At 39.5% G+C, this 24,448-nt stretch overlaps 2 protein-coding genes across 4 annotated transcripts; one reads left to right on the top strand and one right to left on the bottom strand.

The window, feature by feature from the left end:
• Nucleotides 1-225: 225 nt before the first annotated feature.
• GPN1 (GPN-loop GTPase 1) lies at nt 226-19,206 on the bottom strand. 2 transcript variants are annotated; one of them, XM_037813440.1, is made up of 14 exons: nt 19,050-19,206; nt 18,290-18,383; nt 16,867-16,906; nt 15,516-15,582; nt 14,772-14,809; nt 11,197-11,275; nt 10,893-10,987; nt 9,902-9,947; nt 9,097-9,243; nt 7,075-7,157; nt 5,808-5,847; nt 5,064-5,154; nt 2,186-2,308; nt 226-937 (listed from the first exon to the last, which is right to left on the bottom strand). In XM_037813440.1, exons 1-14 carry the CDS (start codon nt 19,158-19,160, stop codon nt 852-854), a joined length of 1,140 nt encoding a protein of 379 aa, XP_037669368.1. In that variant the 5' UTR covers nt 19,161-19,206; the 3' UTR covers nt 226-851. The 2 variants fall into 2 exon arrangements, with proteins under 2 accessions (XP_037669368.1, XP_037669369.1); XM_037813441.1 differs by having other exon boundaries at nt 2,186-2,293.
• On the top strand, nt 12,509-22,826 carry CCDC121 (coiled-coil domain containing 121). Of its 2 annotated transcripts, none has more exons than XM_037813437.1 (2): nt 12,509-12,518; nt 20,221-22,826. In XM_037813437.1, exon 2 carries the CDS (start codon nt 20,312-20,314, stop codon nt 21,140-21,142), a length of 831 nt encoding a protein of 276 aa, XP_037669365.1. In that variant the 5' UTR covers nt 12,509-12,518; nt 20,221-20,311; the 3' UTR covers nt 21,143-22,826. The 2 variants fall into 2 exon arrangements, with proteins under 2 accessions (XP_037669365.1, XP_037669364.1); XM_037813436.1 differs by lacking the exon at nt 12,509-12,518 and adding an exon at nt 19,238-19,796.
• The last annotated feature ends 1,622 nt before the right edge of the window (nt 22,827-24,448 follow it).

The following is a 24,448-nucleotide window of genomic DNA, read 5'->3' as shown; positions in this document are numbered from 1 at the left end:
CCTTTGAATAAATCACCAAGGATACTTTGTGTTAACCTCAAAGTGCAATACAGACTGGGCCTGGGCCTGGACCTGGTTACTAGGTATCTGTATTAAGGAAACTTTAGTAAACATCACCTTATTGAGACAATTTTGGACAGGTGACTTTAAGCCTCCCTGTTGAACAGAAGTGAATTTATTTGGGATATATAATTTTCTGTTTTGAAATCATGACAGACAAGCTTATGGAGTTAGAATTGAGAACTCTTTATCCAGGTCACCGTCAAAAGCACAACTCTTATTCATTAATAGTGTATTCTGCCCACTTTCTTCGACAGATGTCCACTTTGAGGTCCTATGATGAGCTACCCGGTGTGAGCCACATTTCATACCAAAAGTGACTGGTTGTCAAAGAGACTTCACCGCCACTATGTAGAAGTTTATGTTTTCCCTCTCCCTTTCTGCTAGAAGCAGGGGAATTCATAGTGTAGAATCAATAGCAAGATGTTGGGGAAGTAGAGTCTATAGATCCAGCCTAATAACAGATTCAAAATGATCACCAACAGAGTAAGTTCAGTCTCTCTCTTCCATCCATCAGCAGCAAAAGTACTTGAGTTCCAAATAACACTTGAAGGGACATTAACTTCCAAGAACAGTTAGTATATCCTTCCTTGCTTAAGACCACGGCAAAGGCCTAGAAGAATCAGCATCTACCTTCCAGGTCATGAGATTTCCCTGGTAAGAAAACTCTGCTACTCTGAAGAAAAATGTCCTTTATGGTAGGCCCCAATCAGAGGTAGGATAGCGTCTTCACAGAGAATTCCAAAACTCTGGACTTCCAGAAACAACTGAGGTTTCCTAAAGTCTCTCTCCTATTTACTGCTTCTCTTCCAATACTGTGCCATTGATTCTTGCATAAAATTCTGGAACGCTGGTTCTTCACGGCTTTCCTCAGTAACTGCAAGGAAAAAAGGACAATTCTTTGTAAATTCTCTCCCATTAGGGAGATTAGAGCTGCTATCAGCCACCTATCAGAAAGAGTATTTCTAAGAAACTAAGTGCTTGCTTCTCCCAATAAAGAAACATGTCCCAGAACCATGCTCTATTTATCATGTTGCCCAAAATGTATAATTTCTTTATGGGGAGAAATCTCCCTCATGGAGTAGTTAAAATGAGATCCTACTCCTAAGTATTTTCAATCCAAGAGAAATGAAAACATATGTCCACACAAATAGAATCTGTTTAAGAATGTTTACAGCATCTTTATTTTATAATAGCTAAAACCTGGAAACAACCCAAACGTCCATCAACAGGTAAATGGATAAACAAATTGTGGTATAGCCACACAATGGAATATTACTCAGCAATAAAAAAGAAAAAACCACTGATATATGCAACAACAATGACAAATCTCAAAAGCATTATGCTGAGTGAAAGTAGTTAAATGCTAAGGGCTAAATACTGTATGATTCCATTTATGTGACATTCTGGAAAAGGCAAAATCATAAGAACAGAAATCAGGTCAGTAGTTGCCAGAGGCTAAGTGTGTGGGGACATGAGGGAACTTTTAGGGGTGATGGAAATGTTCTTTATCTTAATGGTGGTGGATATATGACTGCATATATTTGTTAAAACTCATCAAACTATCAACTCAAAAAGGGCCAGTTTTACTGTTTGTAAATTATACCTCAATAAATCTCATTAAATGAGACAACTTACATGTTACCACCCAGCACAAACAAGTTAAGAGAGGTTCCTCCTGGTCAAAGGTAGACCCTAAATCCTGGGGCTGTTTCAAGAAACAGATTCTGCTCATAATCTATAAACTATAACAAGTGGAACCCTTCTGGGTTTCCAGAGCCATTCTGTCCTTGCTGTTACAGTCCTCTCTGAGTGATTTAGGTCTGCTGTTTCCTTATGCATTCTTAAAACAACAACAAACAAACACAATTCCTGGATTCCTCAAATCGAGTTGGTCCTCAAGATGAGAAGACACAAGACCAATAAAAGGCCTGTGATCAGCTCAGTGTTCACTCACTAGAATGAATGAACATTTATGTGAACTCCCAATATATGCAACTCTTTCCTGGTGCTGTATCCTTCACCAGGCCCTCTTCCTAGTACTGGCTGCATGCTTAAGGCCTTCTCTCAACAATAATAAGTTCCTAAGCAAACAATGCAAGAAGCCACCTTGGCCACCTCTCACCTCTGTGGTCGATATCATCAGTATCACTTTCTGCTTCCTCATCCTCTTCCTCCAAGGTTCCTCGAGTCAGGATCAGGTCAGAAGGGTCCATCACGGGAGAAGAGCTGTCTACAGAGAAAACACCTATCACTGGTATGACATGAGCACAGGCCTCCTTCAAAAAGTGATTCTGAATAAGTAAATAAGATTATAAACTGACAGGATGAAAGTGGTCATGAAAAATACAAATGCAGGTTCTTACCTCTTCTAACTATATGTTTATACCGCTTAAACATGTCCACAGCTCTTTAGTTGCAAAGTGCTTTCATTATCCTCCAAATCCAAGAAGGCTTTTTTTTTTTTTAGAAAAGTTGTAGGTTTACAGAAAAATAATGCTTAAAATACAGGATTCTCATATACCACCCTCTCCTGTTTTTTTTTTAATTCAATCTTATTGAGATATACTCACATACCATGCAGTCATACCAAGTGTACATTCAATTGTTCACAGTACCATTATACAGTTATGCATTCATCAACAAAATTAATTTTTGAACATTTGCATTACCACACACATAAAAATAATAAGAATAAAAATCAAAGTGAAAAAGAACAATTAACGTAAAAAAGAACACTGGGTGCCTTTTTTTTGCTCCCATTTTTCTACCATTTTTCTACTCATCCATCCATACACTGGACAAAGGGAGTGTGGTCCATATGGCTTTCCCAATCACATTGTCACCCCTCATAAGCTACATCTCTACACAATCGTCTTCAGGATTCAAGGGTTCTGGGTTGTAGTTTGATAGTTTCAGGTATCCACTGCTAGCTATTCCAATTCATTAGAACCTAAAAAGGGTTGTCTATATTGTGTGTCAGAGTGCCCACCAGAGTGACCTCTCGGCTCCTTTTAGAATCTCTCTGCCACTGAAGCCTATTTCATTTCCTTTCACATCCCCCTTTTGGTCAAGAAGATATTCTCAATCCCACAAGGATGGGTCTGGATTCCTCCCCAGGAGTCATATTCCACACTGCCAGGAAGATTCACTCCCCTGGGTGTCAGATCCCAGGTAGTAGGGAGGGCAGTGATTTCACCTGCCATGTTGGCTTAGCTAGAGAGAGAGGGCCACATCTGAGCAACAAAGAGGCCTTCAGGAGGAGACTCTTAGGCCCAATTATAGGCAGGCCTAGCCTCTCCTTTGCAGCAAGAGTCTTCCCAAGGGCAAGTCCCGTGGTAGAGGGCTCAGCCCAAGAAGGCTCATTTTTAAGATGAGGAAAATAATGCTCAAGTGGCTTGGCTTAGTATTCTTTTTTTATCAGCTCACAGCTGGAAAGAAGCTATGGTTTATCCTATGAGAGCTGAAAGACATTTGAGCAGATGCAGTGTGCTGGTGAGCCTCGGGTAAAAGTGTGGAGCACAGAGGAAGCTTTCTGGTAGAAATATAAGTTCAGAAGCTCTGAAGAGAATGCAAGGTGGAATGATACAGAATGGAGGAACCAGAATAATCAAGAAATAGAAGGGGAAAAGAACAGGAAACAGAATATACTATTAGAGGTTAAATTCCCTACTTACGGAAACTGAATGTCAAGTCCCAATAATCAGGAGAAAGTCTAATCAAGGAATCCCTGGGCAAGGAATTCAGCCTGATGGGGGATCTCTATGAGAACCTGAAATCATGTCAAGTCTCCTAAAGCCATGGAAGGCACATGATCACTCTCAATTTAGGAGCTTAAGAGGTTGCAACATATATCACAGAAAAATGGATGCTATCCATACTATATTAATGGCTATTAAAGCTAACTGGTGAGAATTTGAAAATTAAAAGGATGTTTACATAGTCTCAAAGCATCACCCCACAAAATCCTTATTACAAAGGAAAAATAATTACTATGCAAGAACATGGCAGATATCCCCTTAACCAATCAAAATTAGTATCGCCAGCAATGGGACAAATTAACATCATGTGCCTCCAGATACCATGCATTGAAAAAAAACTTCACTTCTGTCAAGTTATACCAAAAATGCATAACCTGAATCAACTCAAGAGGAAACATCAGATGAACCAAAATTGAGGGAAATTCTTTAAAATAATTGTCCTATATCCTTCAAAAATGCCAATGTCATGAAAGATAAAGAAAGAATAAGGAACTGTTTCAGAAGAAAGAAAACTAGAGACATGACAACCAAATGTAATGCCAATCTAGGATTTTCTCTTGCTCTAAAGGGCAACTGGCCACATCTAAATAGGATTATACATTAGTAGCAGTATTGTGTCAATGTTAATTTCCTCACTTTTGATAAATGCACTGAGATTATATAAGATAATATATGTCCTTGTGTTTAGGAAATACACTTAAGTATTCAAGGATGAAAAGGCATCATGTCTGCAACTTAGATGATTCAGAAGAAAGTTTTATACAGGTATATATAAATAACACAAATAAAAAAGAATATAAATGTAAAATATATACATGAGACCTGTAATCTGGTTGAAGGGTACATAGTTCTTTCTATTTGTGCAGCCTTTCTGTAAATCTGAAATTAGGTCAAAATAAACTGTAAAATAAAGGGCGGGGGACTTTTAAAAAGTGTTAAAAAAATAATAAAGTAGACATAAAGTATCTTGCCAAAGTAAAGCAAATATTAACTGAAGGAAGAACCCAAAGTATACAATTTTTAGGGGTTTGTCTTTCCAAATCACTCAGGTATGCATACATATGTATGTGTGTGTGTCTTTGTGTGTATAAAATACTACATTTACTTTCACTTTTATCTTTCTCTCGTGTATATAGGTATGTATGTAGTTACGTATGTGTATATACACGCACACATATTCCTGCTGATTGGAAATAACGGTACCTTCCTTTTAGTTCCTAACACCAAGAGACCCTGCAATACCTGTGGCGGTTCCCACGTCCAAGGCCACAGAGCCCATATCTTTCCGAAGGCGTTCCAGTTGTTCTTTCTGCTGCTGACTCTGTGCACTGGCCTATATATAGAGAAACAGAAAGAAGCCCTGAGTTACATGCTAGACTTCTAAGTGGAGATGAGCAACTATACAAATACCAGAGGCTACTTAGATATTGAGCAGATAAGGGATGGCTGACATGGGGCCAGAAACACTGAGCAGCGTGGGCCCAGACTGTAGCAAAAGTTCAGGGTACAGGGCTCTGCAGACCAAATTAGATTCATATATTGGAACCAGAAACATATCAAAAGAAACCTCCAGTAAACACAGCAGGAAGGCTCACAACAGAGAGCCCAATGTGGCCCAGGCAGGCAAGACACTTGATCATCTGGGTAAGAGTTGTGAACCACCTCTCTGTTCTTAAGAAACAAAAATTACACAACTAGCCTTTAAATGGACCTTGGGGTGGGGGTGGGCACAAGAAGATTTAGCATATAAAACAAGAAAAACAGAAAAATCAGATTGTTTAAAATTCAAATACAAAGAGAAGAAAAATAATTAAGTGGCCTTTCTGCATTCAGACAGCATATATACAAATTTACAAATACAAATTAACAAGTATCCAAAAGATACATTGATAACCAAAACAAAAACATTTACGTCATTAAGATTAGAACATTGTTTGTGGTTGTGTTTTAATGGCTCTAAAATATACAAACGACCTCCTTTCTTACCAGTGATTTCTTCAGACGTTCATATTCAGGACGATACTCCCTGGAAAGAGAAATACTTTCTAAATTCCTTTGCTTAATCATCTGTCCTTACCTCTCCCCAATCACCTCTCTTTTCCTAGGAACCCGATGATGACAAAAGAGCTCACTTCTCCGAACATCAAATGTAACGGGCCTTAGTTGGTCTACCCCTATGGACTCTCAAAGCCAAGGTGCCTACCCCATCCCGAAACCAGCAAATAGACCAAATCCTGACTGCAGGGCTCGAAAAATTCACACTGGAGAGACCATGATTGACGTGCTTCACCATCCATTGGGTTAAATGTTTGAGACGAGTAAAGCCCAATATATAATTCCTGGACATCAATGACAGGACACAGAAAATAGTCTCTCCTGAGGCCCTAATAACATTAATAAATCCTTCTCTGAGGAATCAAAATCAAGGTGTCTGAGAACCACATGTTTAGGATCTTGCTAAACGTGAAGCCCAAAGGAGCATGCTAATAAGCAGCCTATCAGTCCATGAGCCAAAGGAAAGTGTACAGGTCCCCTCACACCATGGTCCCTTAGGTAAACGGAATCCGATAATTAACCATGACAATATAGTTCTAAAAAACATTTACTATGAAAAGTGCTTATAATGTGTCAGGAATTGTGCTAGGTGCTTTAGATATTCTTTTATTTTCTCAAATAATCATCACAATGACCTTAGTGATAAATATTATTACCCCTGCTCTAAAAAGGAGGAAAACTTTCTAAGGTCACTCATATTTTAAATGGAGGAAACAGAGGTCCCATCCATGCCTTCTTGACTCCAAAGAATGCTCTTAAATCAGGGGTTGGCCAATATGGCCTATGGGTCAAATGCCATATCTCTGTTTTGCTAATAAAGTTTTATTAGCACACAGTCATGCCCATATGTTTACGTATTATCCACAAATGCTTTTGCCCTACAACACCAGTTGATTGGTTGTGACAGAGACTGTATGGCTGGCAAAGGTTACAATATTTACTATGGTCTCTTAACAGAAAAAGTCTGATGAGCCCTGCTCTTAATCATCCAGTATAGTGAAGATGTTATACTTTTATTTAAAACAAAAAAAGGAATAGGGACTTGTTACTCATACATGTAGTCAGATCCAGTACACATATGCATGGCAAATAGCATACATACACTATGTAAACCTAAATGCTTTGCCCAGCATAACTGCTACCATCAGAATTGTGAGTTACAAAGAATGTCATCAATCAGATTTTCATTTATCCTCACCTGTCGTATTCTTCTGCAGCACTGGTGACTTGCACAAAGAGTTCATCTAAGCCTGTTCCCAGAATAGCAGAGACACCTACCACCTGTCAAAAGTACCGCAAATGCCAATGAGGAAAACAACTGTATATTTTCGTATGGTGTACATTATTTGGTTCAAATGTCAAAAGTGAATCCCTGAGGAATCTACAGGATACCATCAAGCACACCAATATACACATTGTGGGAGTCCCAGGAGGAGAAGGGGCAGAGAAAATATTCAAAGAAATGGCTAAAAACTTCCCAAATTTACAAAAGACATGAATATACACATCAAAGACACTGAATGAACTGCAAATAGAATAAATCCAAACAGACTCACACCATACCATGTTAAAATCAAACTGTCAAATGCCAAAGATAAAGAATTCTGAAAGCCACAGGACAACATGTCACATAAAAGGGAACTTCAGTAAGATTAAGTGCCTATTTCTTATCAGAAACCATGGAGATAAGAAGGCAATAGGAACACATATTTAAAGTGCTGAAAGAAAAAAAATCACCAATCAAGAATTCCATATCCAGCAAGACTGTCTTTCAAAAATGAGGGAAAGATTTAGGTCATTTCCAGATAAACAAAAGTTGAGGGACTTCATCACTACTACAAGACATGCTAAAGGGAGTTCTGCAGGTTGAAAAGAAAGGACACTACAAATAAAATGAAGCCACATGAAAGATCTCAATAAAGGTAACGACACGGGTGAACATAAATGCCAGTACTATTGTATTTTTCGTTTGTAACTCCACTCTTTCTTACAGTATCTACAAAGCAAATGCACAAAATGTAACAATAAATCAACAGTTTTATACTTACATTGCATAAATATAATGTAACAAGACCTACATAAAGGTGGGGGGATAGGGGATAAAGGAAGATAGTTTGTGTATGCTATTAAAGTTAAGTAGGTATAAAACCAAATGAGACTGTTACAGATTTAAGATGTTAAACTTAAGTAATCACAAAGAAAATATTGGAGAATATGCAAACAAATAGAGACAAAAAGTAAGTACAGGTCACCAGGGGCAGGAGGCAGGGGGAATGGAGAGTTAATGCATTATGGGTTAGGGTTTCTGTTTGGAGTGAAGGGAAAGTTGTAGTAATGGACGGTGGTGAGGATGCTGCAAGACTGAATGTGATTAATCCCACTGAGTGGTATGCTTGGGAGGGGTTAAGGTGGGAAAGTTTACATTGCATATACATTTCCACAACTGAAATTAAAAAAGAACAACTAAAGAGACAGTGACAATTAAATACAATACAGGATCCTGGACTGGATCTAAGAATGGAGGAGAAAAGGCTCAAAAGGACATTATTGGGATATATTTTAAAAATTGAAATAAAGACTGTAAGCTTTATATAAATGTTAAACTTCTTGAACTAGAGAACTATCCTTAAGGTGCCTATGTAAGTGAATATCCTTGTTTTTAGGAAATGAACATGGAATATTAAGTGTTCAGGAAGCACGATGTATACAACCTACCCACAAGTTCAGAATCCACATACATGGATAAATGGAATGACTGACAGATAGACAAATAGAATATGGCAAACGTAGAAAAATGTTAAAATTGGTACTTGGTATCCGGGGGGTGGGGGTGGGAGTATGTTGGAATTCTCTGTATGGGTTTTGTATTATTTTTACAACTGTTGTTAAGTTTGAAATAATTTCAAAATAAAAAGTTTAAAGGACAAAAAAAAAAAAAAGGATCTGCACCCTCACCATCACACCGAACTTCTAATCTTTCTTAAGGTACTTACCACATATATCTTATGATTCAATTCTGTGTATAGCCTTCCCTCCTAACTAGACCATAAACTCTGAGGGCAGTGCCCCTATTTTTCTTTTAAACCTTCACAGTTTCTAAAAGCTTTAAAATGTTACTTTTCAGAAGGCAGCAAACTTCCTTTCTAAGCTAGGTTCAAAGCCAGCTGTAAGGATTAAGAGGTTATCTGGAGAGAATGTGTGAGTAGGAGAGAAAGTTTACCCTAAGTGAGCTGTAAAACTCATCCAATACCAGGCTCATAGAACGAGTCAGGTTACTGACGTATGTAGTCTCCTGATTCAAGGCATCTTGAAAAGTCTCAAAATCCTGCATCCATTCCACTGCAAAGCTGTGGTCAATGATGTCAGTCTAGACCAGAGAGAAGTCAACTATCAGTGACCAAAAATGAGGTAAAACAACAAACAAAAGCAAAAAAAAATTTTTTTTCATGAAGTGATGACAGCACACATCTATATTTTCTTCTTTCTTTGCTTCCCCTATTTTCTCCTCCATTGCACTGAGCTACAAAGAGCCAAGACTGTTGGGTAGTTTATGTAACTAAATAAAGATGTGTTCTCTTGGCTAGATCAGACCCTTCACTATCCAGTGCCAAATGACTATGGCCACAGGGGATGCCAGCACATCCCAGGCTTTTAAGTCAATTAGTCTCCTGCATCCTAGCCATTGCCCAACAAGAGGGAATTTTGTTTTTGTTTGTTTTATGGCCACATCCAATAGACTAGCAGTCCCTTCCCCATTTACACAGTCCTGATTCTGAGGGATAACCTATAAACTAGGGTTGCAGAGCTACTCTATCTAGTCTAAAACAACACTGGATGAGAGTCACAATAAATATTCATTCAATTTGACTGACTCCGTTTCCTAGACATACCCACGACCTTCTTTCAGTAAAACTTTAATTCGCTCTCTAGTAAATCTGAAATAATCCTCACTTGCCCAAACCTTCCAACAACCAAAAGGTTCTGATGACCAAGAAATGTTCTCACAACTGGAAGGATCCACTTACTTTATTCATGACCACGATGAAAGGCAGCTTGGTTTTATACAAGATGCTGAAAGGCAAACATCAAGACATTACTAATAAAAGCACTTAGGCTCCTGCTCTCCTGGTGTCAGTCTGTTAGGACTGAGTAAAGAAAAGGGGAATGGGTTCAACTCTAAATAGGTGTCCATTTTTAAATGCCACTCATGTATTTTCCTCTACCAGGAGGAAAACCACCACCACCATCAAGCAAACAATACACAGATATACACACACTCTCTCTCTCTCTCGGAGTAATAATGATGTGGTATTGGTCTTGTTTTTTAAGTAATGAATTGTCTTTTAAACAATTAATATGAAAATGAAATAATGCTGCCAGACATCAAATTTGTGTGGACCAGGATTTCTTGTATCTGACAAGAAGGGACACCCTAAAGTCATATCACAAGAAGCAAATGTTGGTAATGGCTTTTGTAAAGCCCCCAAACCAAACTTTCTCAGCCTGAATAACAATCTGGCTTGGTCCTAAATCCAATGCACTAATGTAGCCTAGTGATGCATGTCCTTCCTCTCCCAATGGCACCAGAGTTAGGGATAATCTGTGCATTTTAGAATTATGGATAAAGCATCTTATTCATGGTTTCTCCTCTTCTTATAACTTCATTCTACTTATCATAACATGCAAAAACAGCATTAGACCAGGGGGGCCCTATCCTATTTAGTTTTGGATTTTCAGCTGAGAGCAACTATCAGAAGGTTCTGATTCATATACCACCTATTTCTATAACAAGCAAGAGAGGATGATCAGAAGTTGCTGAGAGAGAATGCCAATGGCATTTGTGCCTCTTTTCTCTTCTGACCCCCCCCTTCCCCCAATTCACAGCCACCAAACTCAGTGGCAAATAAGAATGAGCACCAATCTAGGGGTAAGCACTCAGGTCAGAGCAAAAGGGATGAAGCAGAAAAGGTGGCTTCCTACCTCACTGGAATACCATGCCCACCAGCAACGAATTACCTGCATGCATACAGCATATTGGACATGAAGGTCACTGGGTTGGTACTTCGTGACGTGTCCATTACATAGATGACAACTGTTGGAAATGAGGATGCCTGAAGCCACAAAATAATCAAAGCCTTGATCAGAGGGCTCATGACCTATCCCCAAACTCTTTCTACCTTCTTCAGCAAGGGAAAACCACTTCAGACAGGCTGTGCAGAGCTTGTATGACTCCCTCCCATATAAAGTCCCAGACAATAAAAAGATGCTAATCCAGCCTAGCTCTCTAGTTATCCTCAGCAACAAGTCCTAGAACACTTACCAGCGCCTCAGTAATGATTGTCCCAGAAGCTGACCAGGTAAATACCTCTATCTGTCCAGGTGTGTCGATCAAGACATATCTGTGTCAAGAAAGACCACGACAGAACTATTACACTTGTGCAATGTTGAGAGATACAGTATTCCATCACATAATACACTGAACACTGGTTACCCAAGGTTGGAATAACCTCTGCATAGTGCTAAGTCCAACTTCCTCCTAATGCCCTTCAACTGCACACCATATTCTCCCAGACTTGTTCAATGTCCAATATTCATGCTAATGGGTAGGAAACTATGAGTGTTATAAAACTATAATGCATTAAAAATGAGAGAGAAGCAAAGCCAGGAGGTAAATCTCTTGGAAAACCATCCAGTAAGATTACCAATGACTCTGATGGCTGACTACTCTTGAAAATCTTAGATATATCATTGTATTCACTCAAGGGCCACATCCCATACTTTTTCAGCACCAAAAGTAGGGGGACATTCAGGTATGTAATCTAGACTGACAGGTGGTTCCACAGCCAAGGACAGTTACAGTCACACTGCAGAATCTAGAATGCTACCTTGATCAGAATCTTCTGATTAAATCTAAAAAAGTGTGAGACTATCAGGAAGAGTGTTTCCATTTTTCAGAATAAGAAACATAATAATTCAGACTGTAGGCTAAGTGCTAGGCATAAGATGGTTACTTTATCACAATTCTTCAAAGCAGTATTGTCTCTACTTGGCAGATGGGAAAATTAAGACTCAGAAAAGTTATGTGATTCACCCAAGATACACATAACTAGGATTCAAACCCAGTGCTATCTGGCTTCAAAATGTGTACTCTTTCCAGTATGCCAACCAACATCCTGAGGATAAACATTACCCATTAGATTTCATCATACTGACCACCTGGAGGTCATCAGTAACCACTTAGAGAGCCAGGGAAACTGGAGCTAGGTGTAAAACAGTGATTTAGCAACAACCCCCCCACTTCAATTACCACCAGCCCTGTCTCCCTTCTTTGACTCCTTTCTGTCACTTCCCCTTTAAAACTACTCTTCCCTGCGGTCACCTTGTCCTCTAGCAGCTTCTACCACCATTACAAATTCTTCCCTTCTCCTAAACTCAAATTCTAGAGACAGCTTATTAACTGAGAACCAGATCATTACAAAGGCTAAACAAAATTAAAACAACACTTGGAATGGGACAGACATCCTCACACTTTTTGAGATGAAGAAGAGAAGTCAAGATAAGAATTGGGTTGGAAGGAAGGACAAGGTACGGCAAATCCCGAGAAAAACCCAAATTGAGAAATTATGAAGTAAATCACTTTTTGTAAGTACATATTATTTGATTACCAAGATAGACCATTCCTCTTAGACTAAGAAAAAATAAAGACATCTAATATTTAGTTTAGTCTTCCAATGTTGTCAGAACAGAGATCAAACTTCTTTTATAGTGTTATAATGCCTGTATTCAGACTTGACTTCTCAATGAATCAAATTTTGAAATATTTCTTTTTAAGATTAATAATTGTCTTTGAAATTAGGTTAATAACAGTCCTTGAAATTGTTCACTGAGCAATTAAATATTTTTTTCCATACACATTCATATTTAATTACCTCTCTAAGTAAGCTGTTCATAATGTTTCCAGTTTCAGTCTAAACATTTAACTTGTAGTGACAAGATCTGGGTTCTAATACCAGATCATCTAATTAGTTGTATGACTTTAGACAAGTCATTTTAGATACTGGCCTTCACTCAGATCAAATAGGGATGGTAACAGCTTTTTAATCTACCTTATAGGTAAGCAGACATAAGATTTATATCACAACATCGATGTCAGTCTTGAGCCTCTGCACAATGTTAATTTCAACAGAACAACTCTTAGATTTTATGCTCTAGAATGGGAGCTGCACCAGGGCAGTAGGTATTTTCGTCTGTTTTGCTCACTGATATATTCTAGAATAGTGCCTGGCACATGAAAAATGCTTCATAAATATTTCTTCAATGTACGAAAAAAAAAAAAATAATGCTGAATTGTAAATCTCTGTTGTGGCAGAATGAGAATCTTATGAATAAAGTTTTCTCTGTCCTGAGCCAGAAAAGGAAATGAACAGGCTGTCACACTGCACAGCTCTAGGAGGCGCCACTCTCTCAAACAAGGTGGAAGTGGCCCAGCAGTTTACAGCAGTCCCTGAAGTAAGGGAATGGTTTTGAATACCACAGATTACCAACTACAAATGGAAAATATTTGTATCCTTATTTTTACTAAAAATAAATTTGTACAAGTTAATAAAGGAGTAGACAGTTTGTTCTTTGGAACTATAGTAAAACTAGGACTAATTGTAAGAAAGATCAGAACAAACTAGTGAAAAAAAATGTGAACTATAAGACAACTGAATTAGTTTCAAGTACATCATACAGTGTGATTCTTTTTACAAATATCTGGTGAGTACTATATTCGGCAGAAGACACTGTATTATGTCCATTCCCCAATAAAGAGCTGAACAAGATAAGGAATACCCTCAGGCAGTTCACCTTTTATCACCAAAAGACAGAACATATGCACAAATTAATGTGCTTGAACTAAAATGACTAATTTGCTATACAAGGATTCCTTTAAAATAATTAATATGTAAATTGTGATTAGGAAGAACTTCAGGCTTCCATTGTTCACTGGGTGTTTAATAACTATTGTGTGCCTTCTAGGTATAGAGAGCTTCAAAGTAATGTGTTCTCTCACATAACTTCAGTATTCTCCTTGTATTCTTACCTGGATTACTTAAACTTTCCAGAGCTACATGGTTTCAAATTTCAAATTAGAAAAGTTCAAATTAATGAAGTTGAATTGTACTACTTAAATAAAACCTACTAAACTTAAAAAAAAAGAAAAGCATCTCTCTAGTATGATCCCTTTCCTATATAAACACCTTTTCCATCCATATTTCTATCTATATATGCATAGAAACATGTGGAGGGCTAGCCACTTAACGTAAATGATAGTTATTTCTAGTGTGAATCAGAATGATAGTAAGACCTTTTAAATGTTATGCATGGTAACAATGAATTCTTTATGAGCATATACCCTTCATTACAAAAGCAATTGTCTTTCTTTTTAAAAAAAAAAAAAACAAATTTTAAGTTTCTTGTGGGTAATAAGAACAAATATTTTCTATTTTGATAATTTTTAAGTTAAAAAATAATTATTTCCTGTAAACCAGATAAATTATATTCATTTAAACAAGGGTTGAAAGGTATTTTAGAAGCTTTGATGCCAACATGCATGCCAAGAGAAGGCAGGTAAACAAATAACTGTATTTGGACAAAGTTTCAGAATACCTCCTATTGAGACATCCACTCATAAAAAGCAACGGGAGTATACCAAAGTAATTAGGGGATGTGATAACAGGAAATTTAGCTCACATTCCATAGCATCTTAGTGATTTTTTGCCCACCTTTTTTGACTCTTAATTGATTCATTTGTGTCTTAACCATTCAGAATTGGATGGTATACCAGAATCCTCCAAAAAGCCTAGGAACAAATTGATTAGAGTAGCAAACAACTGTTAAACTGAAATCACTCACTTCGACATGTTCTGGGCCTTCTCAATAAATTTCATCACCTAAAAGAAAAAGATGCAATAACAGGATCAGATTTCAACACAAAATCACAGAGCTCTTTCCAGGGTGGCACATCTCACAGGTACCATCAGCTACTGAACCTCTGTTCTCAATCTCAGGATCACTAATAAACTCACTGCTCTGAAGAAACACATTCATATCAGAGGCATTATAACAACACCCTGGGGCATGGTGAAAGGGACTGGAAAGCTAAAGACTTCATCTGTCACTGCCAAGTCATAGCTCTTGGCATTTCAGTACATGTTGTCATGGAGTAATATAAGGGTAACAATTTAATGATTAAAAAATACCTTTAGGGAAGTAGGTGACGGAGAAAGCCTAAAGGATGACAGATACTCGACACAAATAAAAAGCCCCATTATCTTTCCATTCTGTGCCTGTTAGTCTGTTCTACTCCCCTGTTACTCTATTCGCTATCAGGGTAACACAACAAGCCAGGAATAGATCAAGATGTGAACCTAGGTTTCTTGATTTTTTTGTTTTTCTTGCTGTCACACCTATTAGATGTGAAATGTCTCAAAAAATTGACCACCACTCATAGACCACTTATTTGCCTAACAAAATGCCCATTTATCATCTATATTTATGCTCGGGTTCACATTTCCTCTTTCCCAATGTGATCAAGCTAAGTCATTTAAGAGTCACAAGTTTTTACCATTGCATCCATATGAATAAAGACAGACATACCTGATCAAACCTGGTAGCAAAGAGATTGAGTGAGGTCACTATGCCACCGTTGGGCCCAAGTCCATACCTAGACACTAGGTTAAGGGTCCAAATTGTTTACAGATCAATTTAGATTATAAAGTCCATTCCCAGGGTATCAGTCATACAAACAGCAGTATGACATTAGTGTACCATTAATGGATATTGGCAACCCAATCCTGGACCAATAAATACCACACAACCTTAACCAGGCAGGGAATAATTCACTATCATGGTCTACCTCATTCATTTATCAGTTTTAGGGATGGCAAAGCAAAATGAAGAAACTAAAGTGACGAATATGTAATGGAAAGCATGTTGGCATTAGCCATTAAGATCACTGTGGTAGTCTGGAGCTGTTATGTACCCCAGAAAAGGTCATGTTCTCTTAATCCATTCCTGTGGGTGCAGACCTATTTTAGGTGGGACCTTTTGATTAGGCTATTTTAGTTGAGGCCTGCCCCAGGGTGGGTCTTAATCCTTTTACTGAAGCCCTTTTTGAGAGAATAAAAGACAGGAAAAACCCAGAGAGGCTAAGAGATGAAATCCAGAGAAGCCTACAGAAAAAGACACAGAAGCTGAGGAAAGAAGCCAAGTTGAAGGCAACAAAACCCAGAAGAGAAGGACCAGCAGAAGTCACCATGTGCCTTCTCATGTGACAGAGGTGTCCTGGATGCCAGCAACCTGCCTTCAGAGTCCAGGTGTCATCCTATTGATGCCTTAAGTTAGACATTTTCACAGCCTAAGAACTGTAAATTTTAAGTTAATAGATTCCCATTGTAAAAGCCAACCCATTTCCAGTATATTGCATTCCGGAAGCTTTAGCAAACCAAAACAATCATCTATATAACATTCCTTGCTCTGATTCTTACTAATCAAGCAACTTGCTGATTACAATTAGCCTTCTTACCTAGACTAACCTACAGGGAGAGAGAACATTTTACAAAGCAATATACTAAGAATTAATCTCACTAAGCCTACTGATTTCTCAATTTCCCAGTCAGAAGACGTGGTGATCAATGGGGTATATGTTCTAATGCAGTGCTACCTGGTGGGACCCAGGCCAAGCAGTCAGCCAGTCTCTCATTCTCACAGCTCTCTAATCACAGTGACCCACCTTCTGGAGAGATGGTAAGAAAACTGAAATCACAAGCTAAAATTATTATTTCTGATCTATAACACTTCTCCCACATCCATCATCCATCTCCTCCTAATAAAATTACTTGAAAGCAATCAAATGCTTTTGCTTGTATATCTTTACAAAGCCATAAAATACATAGACAGTAATGAACCAGGGATGAGTCAACATCAAAGTAGAAATGGAAAAGGATACTGTTTCATGACTTCTTTATACTTCACGGTGTCACGAATATCTGGGGAAGAAGGGGGGAGAATGAACTGGAATTTAACACATAAGAAACAATACAGTTTGAGACCCTCCACCTATAATGTCCTAAACCGACAGGCCTCTTGAGTCATCTATGAGGAAATATTAAGTATCTGAGTTACTTTTCACATCTATTTTCTACATTTTTAAGATAAGAGCATTGAATTGCAATGGGAAAAGAAGCAGAACCATGAGGAGAAAGAATTGAAGGGAAAAAGGTGCCCTGATAAAACCTTCCTTACCAGCAAGAAACTAAAACTAGCTTTCTAGGCTTTTCTTGTCAGCTTTCTCAAATTTCTTCACCTTCAAATTGGTTTCCTTCCATACAAAGGATAACTGCCAAGTAGCCTATGAAGAATGTTAGGACAGGAGCTCTCAAACTGTATGATACAGATGGTCTGAGACAAGGTGAAAAATTTTATATGAATTAAATACATTAGTGGCTATAGATAGGCACAGAAAAAAAGGTTGCTAAATCAAGAAAAAAAAAGTTTGTTTCTTTCTAATTGTCTGCCGGTGATAAAGGCAATGCAGACATGAATTTTTAGAAGGATTTAACCTGTCCAGTTATATCTAACTAAACCTACCCACCAGTCTGCAGACCTCCCCTATCAACTATTGGAACTTCATCTTTTAAGTGAGATAGGCAATGTTTTCCAAACCCCTCCCAAAATTATCTCTGCTTCTTAATGCAGTATTCCTTTAATTAGTATGTTTGGGGTACAAGAAGCTTACTCGGGATTAAGAAGAGACAGGGAGGAATAGGATTAGCACACAGCAATGGCCTGGAAATCACAAAGCCTAGAGCCTATCAAGAATCATGACACTGGGTCACATTCATTCTTAATCTTTCTTGTAGTCACAGACTCTTCTTGGAATCTGATGAAAATCAGGAAACTCTTCCCAGAGCTACAGACACACACACACATATATATATATACACACACACATTTTGGGGAGTGAACTAAAGCACAGGAACTCTTAAATTCCAATTAAACTTTGAGAAAATAAACTAAATGGAAAAGGTTTATGCATTAGAATCTGCTGAAAGGGTTATAATCTAGAAGTGAGAGGACTGACTTTACATCACTTCATTTTCCCCAATAAAAATAGCCTGGCACACTACGGTCAGAAAGAGGAGTAACAAAGGTTAAGTGGAAAGGAGGTAAAGAAATGTAGTAAAGGGAAGGAATAAACAAAGAGAAAATATGAATAAAGAAGAAGGCTGAATAGGGACTCTAGTAAATCCAAGGGAAATGAAAGTAGATAGTTTAGAGAAGATGAAAAATGAAGGCACTGAAGACTGCAAAGCTGAGGCTTTCCAGTCCCTTTGAGGCACTTCACATAAGCTCTCCCACAGCTGACTCACCAATATTGGCAGGAAAGGGGACTTCATGCACAGCTGGGTCCAGGTTGATCACATAGGGTGGAGAGCCTTGGCTATGCAGGTGTCCTGTGAGCCTCTGCAGACATTGGGAGGGGAGTAGGAAGAAGATAAAATAAGGGGACAAGAGGGAAATTCCACTCATTTATCGACCATGCCTGAAGGCATTTTTGCACTTGCATTTCCGTCTACATGAAACATCAGCCCCCATGCTCACTTCCAACATTCAGCTCTCAGTTCAAATGCTGTCATTCTTTGTCACCCATATAACAGAGTCTCCCTTACTCTCTAGCACTTTTTTGTGTGTACGTCAGTGGGCTTTTCTGACTCCCCCACCAAAACATAAACATATTAGTTCCATGATAGCAGGGACTTCGTCAATCTCATTTTCACTGTATCCCCAGTTCTTGGAACAAGGTAGATGAACAATAAATAACTCTTCAACAAATCTTCTCCGAGAACCTGTGTGCTAGCACTGTGTTAATCGCTGGAGTTGCTTCTAAATCTCTGCCTATGAAAAATTCGCAATTTTATCTGAGAGTGCACAGAGAGTCTTAACTGACCCAGGCTAAATTCCGAGAAGACTATGTCGAGGAAGTCACCTATGCTAATGGAAAGTCCTCCAAAGTCACGCGCCGGTCAACTTCCAACTCCCCAAAGACCTCCATCCCTTTCTCCCTGGACTTCCGCCCACCACAGAAAGCCTCTCGCACGCACCCTACTACGCCCAAGCCGTATATGTCACCTGTACAAAGGTGGTTTTTCCAGATCCCGCCATTCCCAGCACCAACAGACAGAGAGGGGACTGAGTACCACCCGAAGCCTGAGCTTCTGCTCCAGCTGCGGCGGCCGCCATCTTCCTTCTGGCTCCGCCTACCCGGTGATAGAGACGATGAGTGGCTAGAGAGACATCCGCGATGCTCTGGGCTGGGAATGAGCATAGAGACGAATGTGCCCGAAAGCGGAGGGGGTGAACCGGTGGGGCCCCCGTGCTTCTCCCGGTGCCGGCCTGGGGACCAACTGGTGACAGTGGCGGGGAAGTGGGGACGCTAGGCAACCAAGAGGAGTGCCGAAGGGAGCCAGGAAAAGGGGGAGAGTCCTGGTCCCCAGGAGGGCGAGAGGAGACGGGAGCACGAGGGCAAGGCTCCCGCAGTAGGAAAATGAGGAGAGTGAGTTTTACTTTCGGCCCCCAAGAAGCGGGGAGCAGAGCCGCGGGAGGACTGGCTGCCAGGGCTTTTTCGGGAGCCGAGGAGGTTAAAGAACTGAAGGCCGGACGGGCCCAGATTGGGGCGGGAAGCGACTCCTGGGGTCGCTGGGAAGCGCCGAGACGCGCTGAACACAGAACAGAGAAACTGCGAAAACTTTCCACACTTGGATGCTGTCCCGACCTGTCGCAAGCCCCTGACACTAGCGCTCGCCCCTCGGCAATCGCCGTCAGTGAAGTACACAATCGCCATCACCCTGGGGATGAGCGCTTGTATTCCTGGCACGAGTGAGTTCAGAAGGGGGCTCGGGAAAGGTAACGAAGGAGCCGAGAAAAATTATTCCTACTCCAGCCTTACCCAAGTCGATTTCTGCGGCTCTTTTTTAGTGTTCAGTAAGTCACAAGATCCGGGTGCCACATCCAGGCTCTGCCACTTGCTGGGCAAGTCACTTGAAGTATCCAAACCTGTTTTCTCATCTTTAAAATCAAGATAATACCTCCCAGGGTCGTAGTGAACGCATATTGTAAACCGTAAAATGCAAGTGCCTCATCTTTACCCCTAGCTGTATTCCCCATGCTTGCCTATTTCTAGAACACAAGAGGTGCTCAAAATTACTTCCTCTTATTTAAAAATGTGCATTTTTAAAAAATGATTTCCTACATGTTCCTTAAGAATTGATGGGAGAATGTCTCACTTGTGTTCCTCCTTCAGGTTTGCTGAGAGCCCCAGAAGGCCTTCTTCAAGACCTTATCTTGGTCTAATAAATGGTTTTTTCAAGGAAGAGAATGTAATAAAGCCCGAGATGACGCTTAAAGAGAAGACACTGGTGGCAGTGAAGGAGTTGAAGGAGCAAATGATACAGACTCAAATCCAGCAGGAACAGCTCCTGGAGGATAACATGCATCTACGCACTGAAAAGACAGTTGTCCAGGCTGAAAACAAATTCTTTCTGGAATACCTGGCCAACAAAACTGAAGAATTTAAAAGGCAACCTGAGAAGCTGTGGAACAACTTTTTACAAAAAAGCGGGGAGATTGAACAACGTAGGCAAGAATCAGCGTCCAAATATGCAAAACGAATTTCAGTGCTTAAAGCCGAGCTCTTGCAGAAGGAAAAGATCCAACTCAATCTGAAGCAGCAGTTGAAGGCAATGAGGAACATTTCGATAACAAAGGAAAAACAGCAGGCGGAAGTGCAGACATTGCAGAACGCAAAAAAGAAAGCCCAAACTGAGGCAGCAGCAAAGATAGAGGAAACAAAGACCCAGTTGCTCCAAGAAAAAGCATTACTGGACAAACAATTGAGTGAGCCAGACATGAGGGAGTTGGGAAAGAAAAATAAAAGGGAGATTAAGAGGAAAAGTCAGGCCTTGGAATGGACAACAAAGCAGTATACTCTTGAGTTCTACCGTGGCATTAACAGAGAGAATGACCAGTTACAGAAGGAAAGACTGCAGCTCCTTCATCAATGTCAGGAATTGGAGGCTTCTCAAAGCCAGTTAAAAAATACGAAGCAGCAGCTGCAGCAGGAACAGTGGTATCTGGAGGGTTTAATCCGGGGGAGGCAACGAATGCATAGAAGGCATAATTGGTGCCTAAATGGACAGGGTACTGCAAAGATTAACCCAAAATAATTCCTAAACTAACACTGATTAAATAAGCGCTGGAGCAAGTTCTTAGGTGTTAAACTAACCAGGCTGGGAAGGTTTTTGGATTTCATTCCTATGGTTAACATATCTATCCCTCGTGGTGTGTAGGTGTGAAGGATTGGGTGCTTATTTTTAGCAGTACTTCTTGATGTTTGTGTGACCAGTGTCCCTTAACTCCCTCTTCCTTTAATTAGCTCTTGCTAATGATGTTCCACAAACCTCCAGTTAACCTAATACCTGATCCTAACCTGATACCAGCCACTTGCTAAATACCCATACTTCAAACTAACTCAAGAAAGCCAACTTGAAGAGGCTAAGAGGAAAACAGATGTGTGATTCATTTCATTTAGCTAAGTTAAATTTCTTTCTTGAGCCTTAGCTGTAAGGATAGCATTTCTAATGGACTTTGAATAGTGCTTTCTGCTTTGCAAATAACCCAGTATCGATGTATTCTCATTCCTGTTGGCCAACTCACCAAAGACAAAGGTGTGCTTAAGCTCTTTTTTAAAGTTGGTGCCAGTGACCAGCTAGATCCTTCTAGTTTTCTCATGAAGTGAAAAGTACTCTGATAATAGCAATCCAGTAAGTGCTGGGCAGAATGACCTTGGACATTTTACCTTTGCATAAATTGAAAAGTTGAAGGGGACACATACTAGGTCAACTATTTCTTTTGAAAACATTTTGTGAAGAAACACCTGGAGCATCAGTGGGTTACTGAATGCCTCTGCTTGTTTCAGGAAAATGTATCAAAAGAAAGTTAAGTATTTGGACAACTTTTTTAGGAGCCTTGTGCCATCCACTGTCACCCTATTTTCTTAACAGCATTCTAAATTTCAGGATAAGTAAAATTATTTAATGTTAATGATAGCAAATACTTAGTTTTACGTCATTTATTACATTTTCTTACATGTGCACTTTATAATACATGAAAATACCTTTTGTAATCAATGTGTGCATATAGGTATGCCCATTGTGTAGAACTGGAAATAGTATTTTAAATTAGTTTAAGCTTTCAGGGTGGCTGTATTTTTTTAGCATTTATGACATTGATGGTTAACCAATGATTTACTTGAATGTTGAATCCTAGTTCAGGAATATAACCCATTTTAACATGACTCCTCTATGAGAAAATATAATCAACTTTGTTTTCCACAAATTGTAAGTCATGAAAAAATTCAAAAAGTTTTTCCCAAATTTTCAGTCTTTAATGTGTAAGATGAAGTCACTAAAAAAATTGGATTAAGGAAAAGGGCCTTCCCTCAATGTGCCGCTAGCTTAACAATTTTTCTTGCTAAATATGTACTTTTTTAATGCTATTAAAGTGTTATTAAACAATAAAAACCTACTTAGGATTGTAATTTATCCATTGATTTTTTACATTACTATTCCAATGTATTTTCTACTTCATCACACTTCTGTTACCACCTCTGCATATCTTGTAATAGTACACAAATAATAAAACTGCAGGACTTTAGAGCACATGCAGGTACCTTGACATAATTACCTCAATTCCTGAGCTGAAAATAAAGACTGAACTTAAACTGAAAAGTATGGTCTCTGTGCCAGTTTGAATGTATTGTGTCCCCCAAACACCATTATCTTTGATGTAATCTTGTGTGGGCAGATGTTACCATAGTGGATTAGATTTCTTTGGAATGTGCCCCACCCAGCTGTGGGTGATGACTCTGATTGGATAATTTCCAAGGAGGTATTGGTCCACCCATTCAGGGTGGGTCTAAATTGAGTCACCGGAGCCATATAAATGAGCTGATGGACAGAGGGAACTCAGTGCAGCTGTGAGTGATATTTTGAAGAGGAGCTACAGCCAAGAGGGACACTTTGAAGAAAGCACAGGAGCTGCAGATGAGAGACATTTTGAAGACAGTCATTGAAAGCAGACTCCTGCTCCAGAGAAGCTAAGAGAGGACAAATACCCCAAGTGCAACAGTGACATTTTTGAGGAACTGCAGCCCAGAGAGGAACATCCTGGGAGAAAATCATTTTGAAACCAGAACTTGGGAGCAGATGCCAGCCATGTGCCTTCCCAGCTAACAGAGGTTTTCCGGACACAATTGGCCATCCTTCAGTGAAGGTACCAGATTGCTGATGTGTTACCTTGGACACTTTATCGCCTTAAGACTGTAACTGTGTGACCAAATAAACCCCCTTTTGTAAAAGTCAGTCCATCTCTGGTGTTTTGCATTCCAGCAGCATTAGCGAACTAGAACAGTCTCCAAGGCGAATTTAAGGTCCTGCTCTCCGTGGCTGCAAGTTCCCTAGGCTATATATGTAACTAAGGCCAACAGAGCCGGGAAGGAGGAGTGATCCTGGACTGTTACTGTTCTGCTATAATTCCCCTCCCGCCATTGTGGGTCAGATTACGTAATTCAGGAGTGGTAATTTCTGTCTGATGTCAGTTTATTTTTACTTCCTGTCATCCCAGACCATGGATATGGTGGGCTGCTAGTCTCTGTTCCTTTCAGAATGAGTCCTCTGAAAGCTGAAGGACTCTAAAGAGTGAATTATATCTGATAATGTACTTTGAAATCCATACCTCCCAGTGAGCAGCAGGATGGCCAACTAAGATCTTCAGAACCTACTTTTTTGTCTGCCTTGGAGAATAAAAAGGGTGATGTTGTAGAAAGTGACATGAGATGGAAAAGACCTCTGAGGTGAAATTTATGCTGAGACCCAAAAAGCTGAAGCCCACAGGGCAAAAACAGGAAACCATTCCGGGCAGAGGTAACAGTGAGTACAAAGGCTCCAAGTGGGAATAACTTTCTCACCTTATAATAACAGAAAGGTCAAGATGGCAAAAAGTGTGATTGGGAAATGGTCAGACAACAGGGGTGGGGTCGAAATAAGGCTAGTCAAGTTGGCACAGAGGGCCTTGTTGGTAAAAGGTTTTAATTCTGAGTACAGTGGGAAGCCATTAAGCTTTTAGCTGCTGAATGAGGTCTGATTTACATTTTTAAAAACTCACTCTGGCCGCTATGTGGAGAATGTTCCTAAATCAATAAAAAGTAGAAGTTATTGCTATCGTCTAAGCAAGAGGTGATGATGTTCTGGACTAGGATGGAAGAAATAAACAGATTGGGGATCTAATTTATTTGGTGACAGACAGGATTTGCTGATGGATTCCTATGAGAACTGCTAGAGAGAGGTGTCAAGGAAATACGTTCGTGGCCCAAGCATCTGGATGAACAGTGGTGCTGTCTGCTGAAGAGGGGAATACATGGGGAAGAACAGGCTATAGGTTGAGGGAAAACCAAAGGTTAAGATCAAGCAGAA

This window comes from Choloepus didactylus, chromosome 20, assembly GCF_015220235.1.
Source record: "Choloepus didactylus isolate mChoDid1 chromosome 20, mChoDid1.pri, whole genome shotgun sequence".
Lineage (NCBI taxonomy): Eukaryota > Metazoa > Chordata > Mammalia > Pilosa > Megalonychidae > Choloepus > Choloepus didactylus.
Note: the sequence above shows the minus strand (reverse complement) of the source record. Positions and strands in the feature narration are given on the sequence as shown.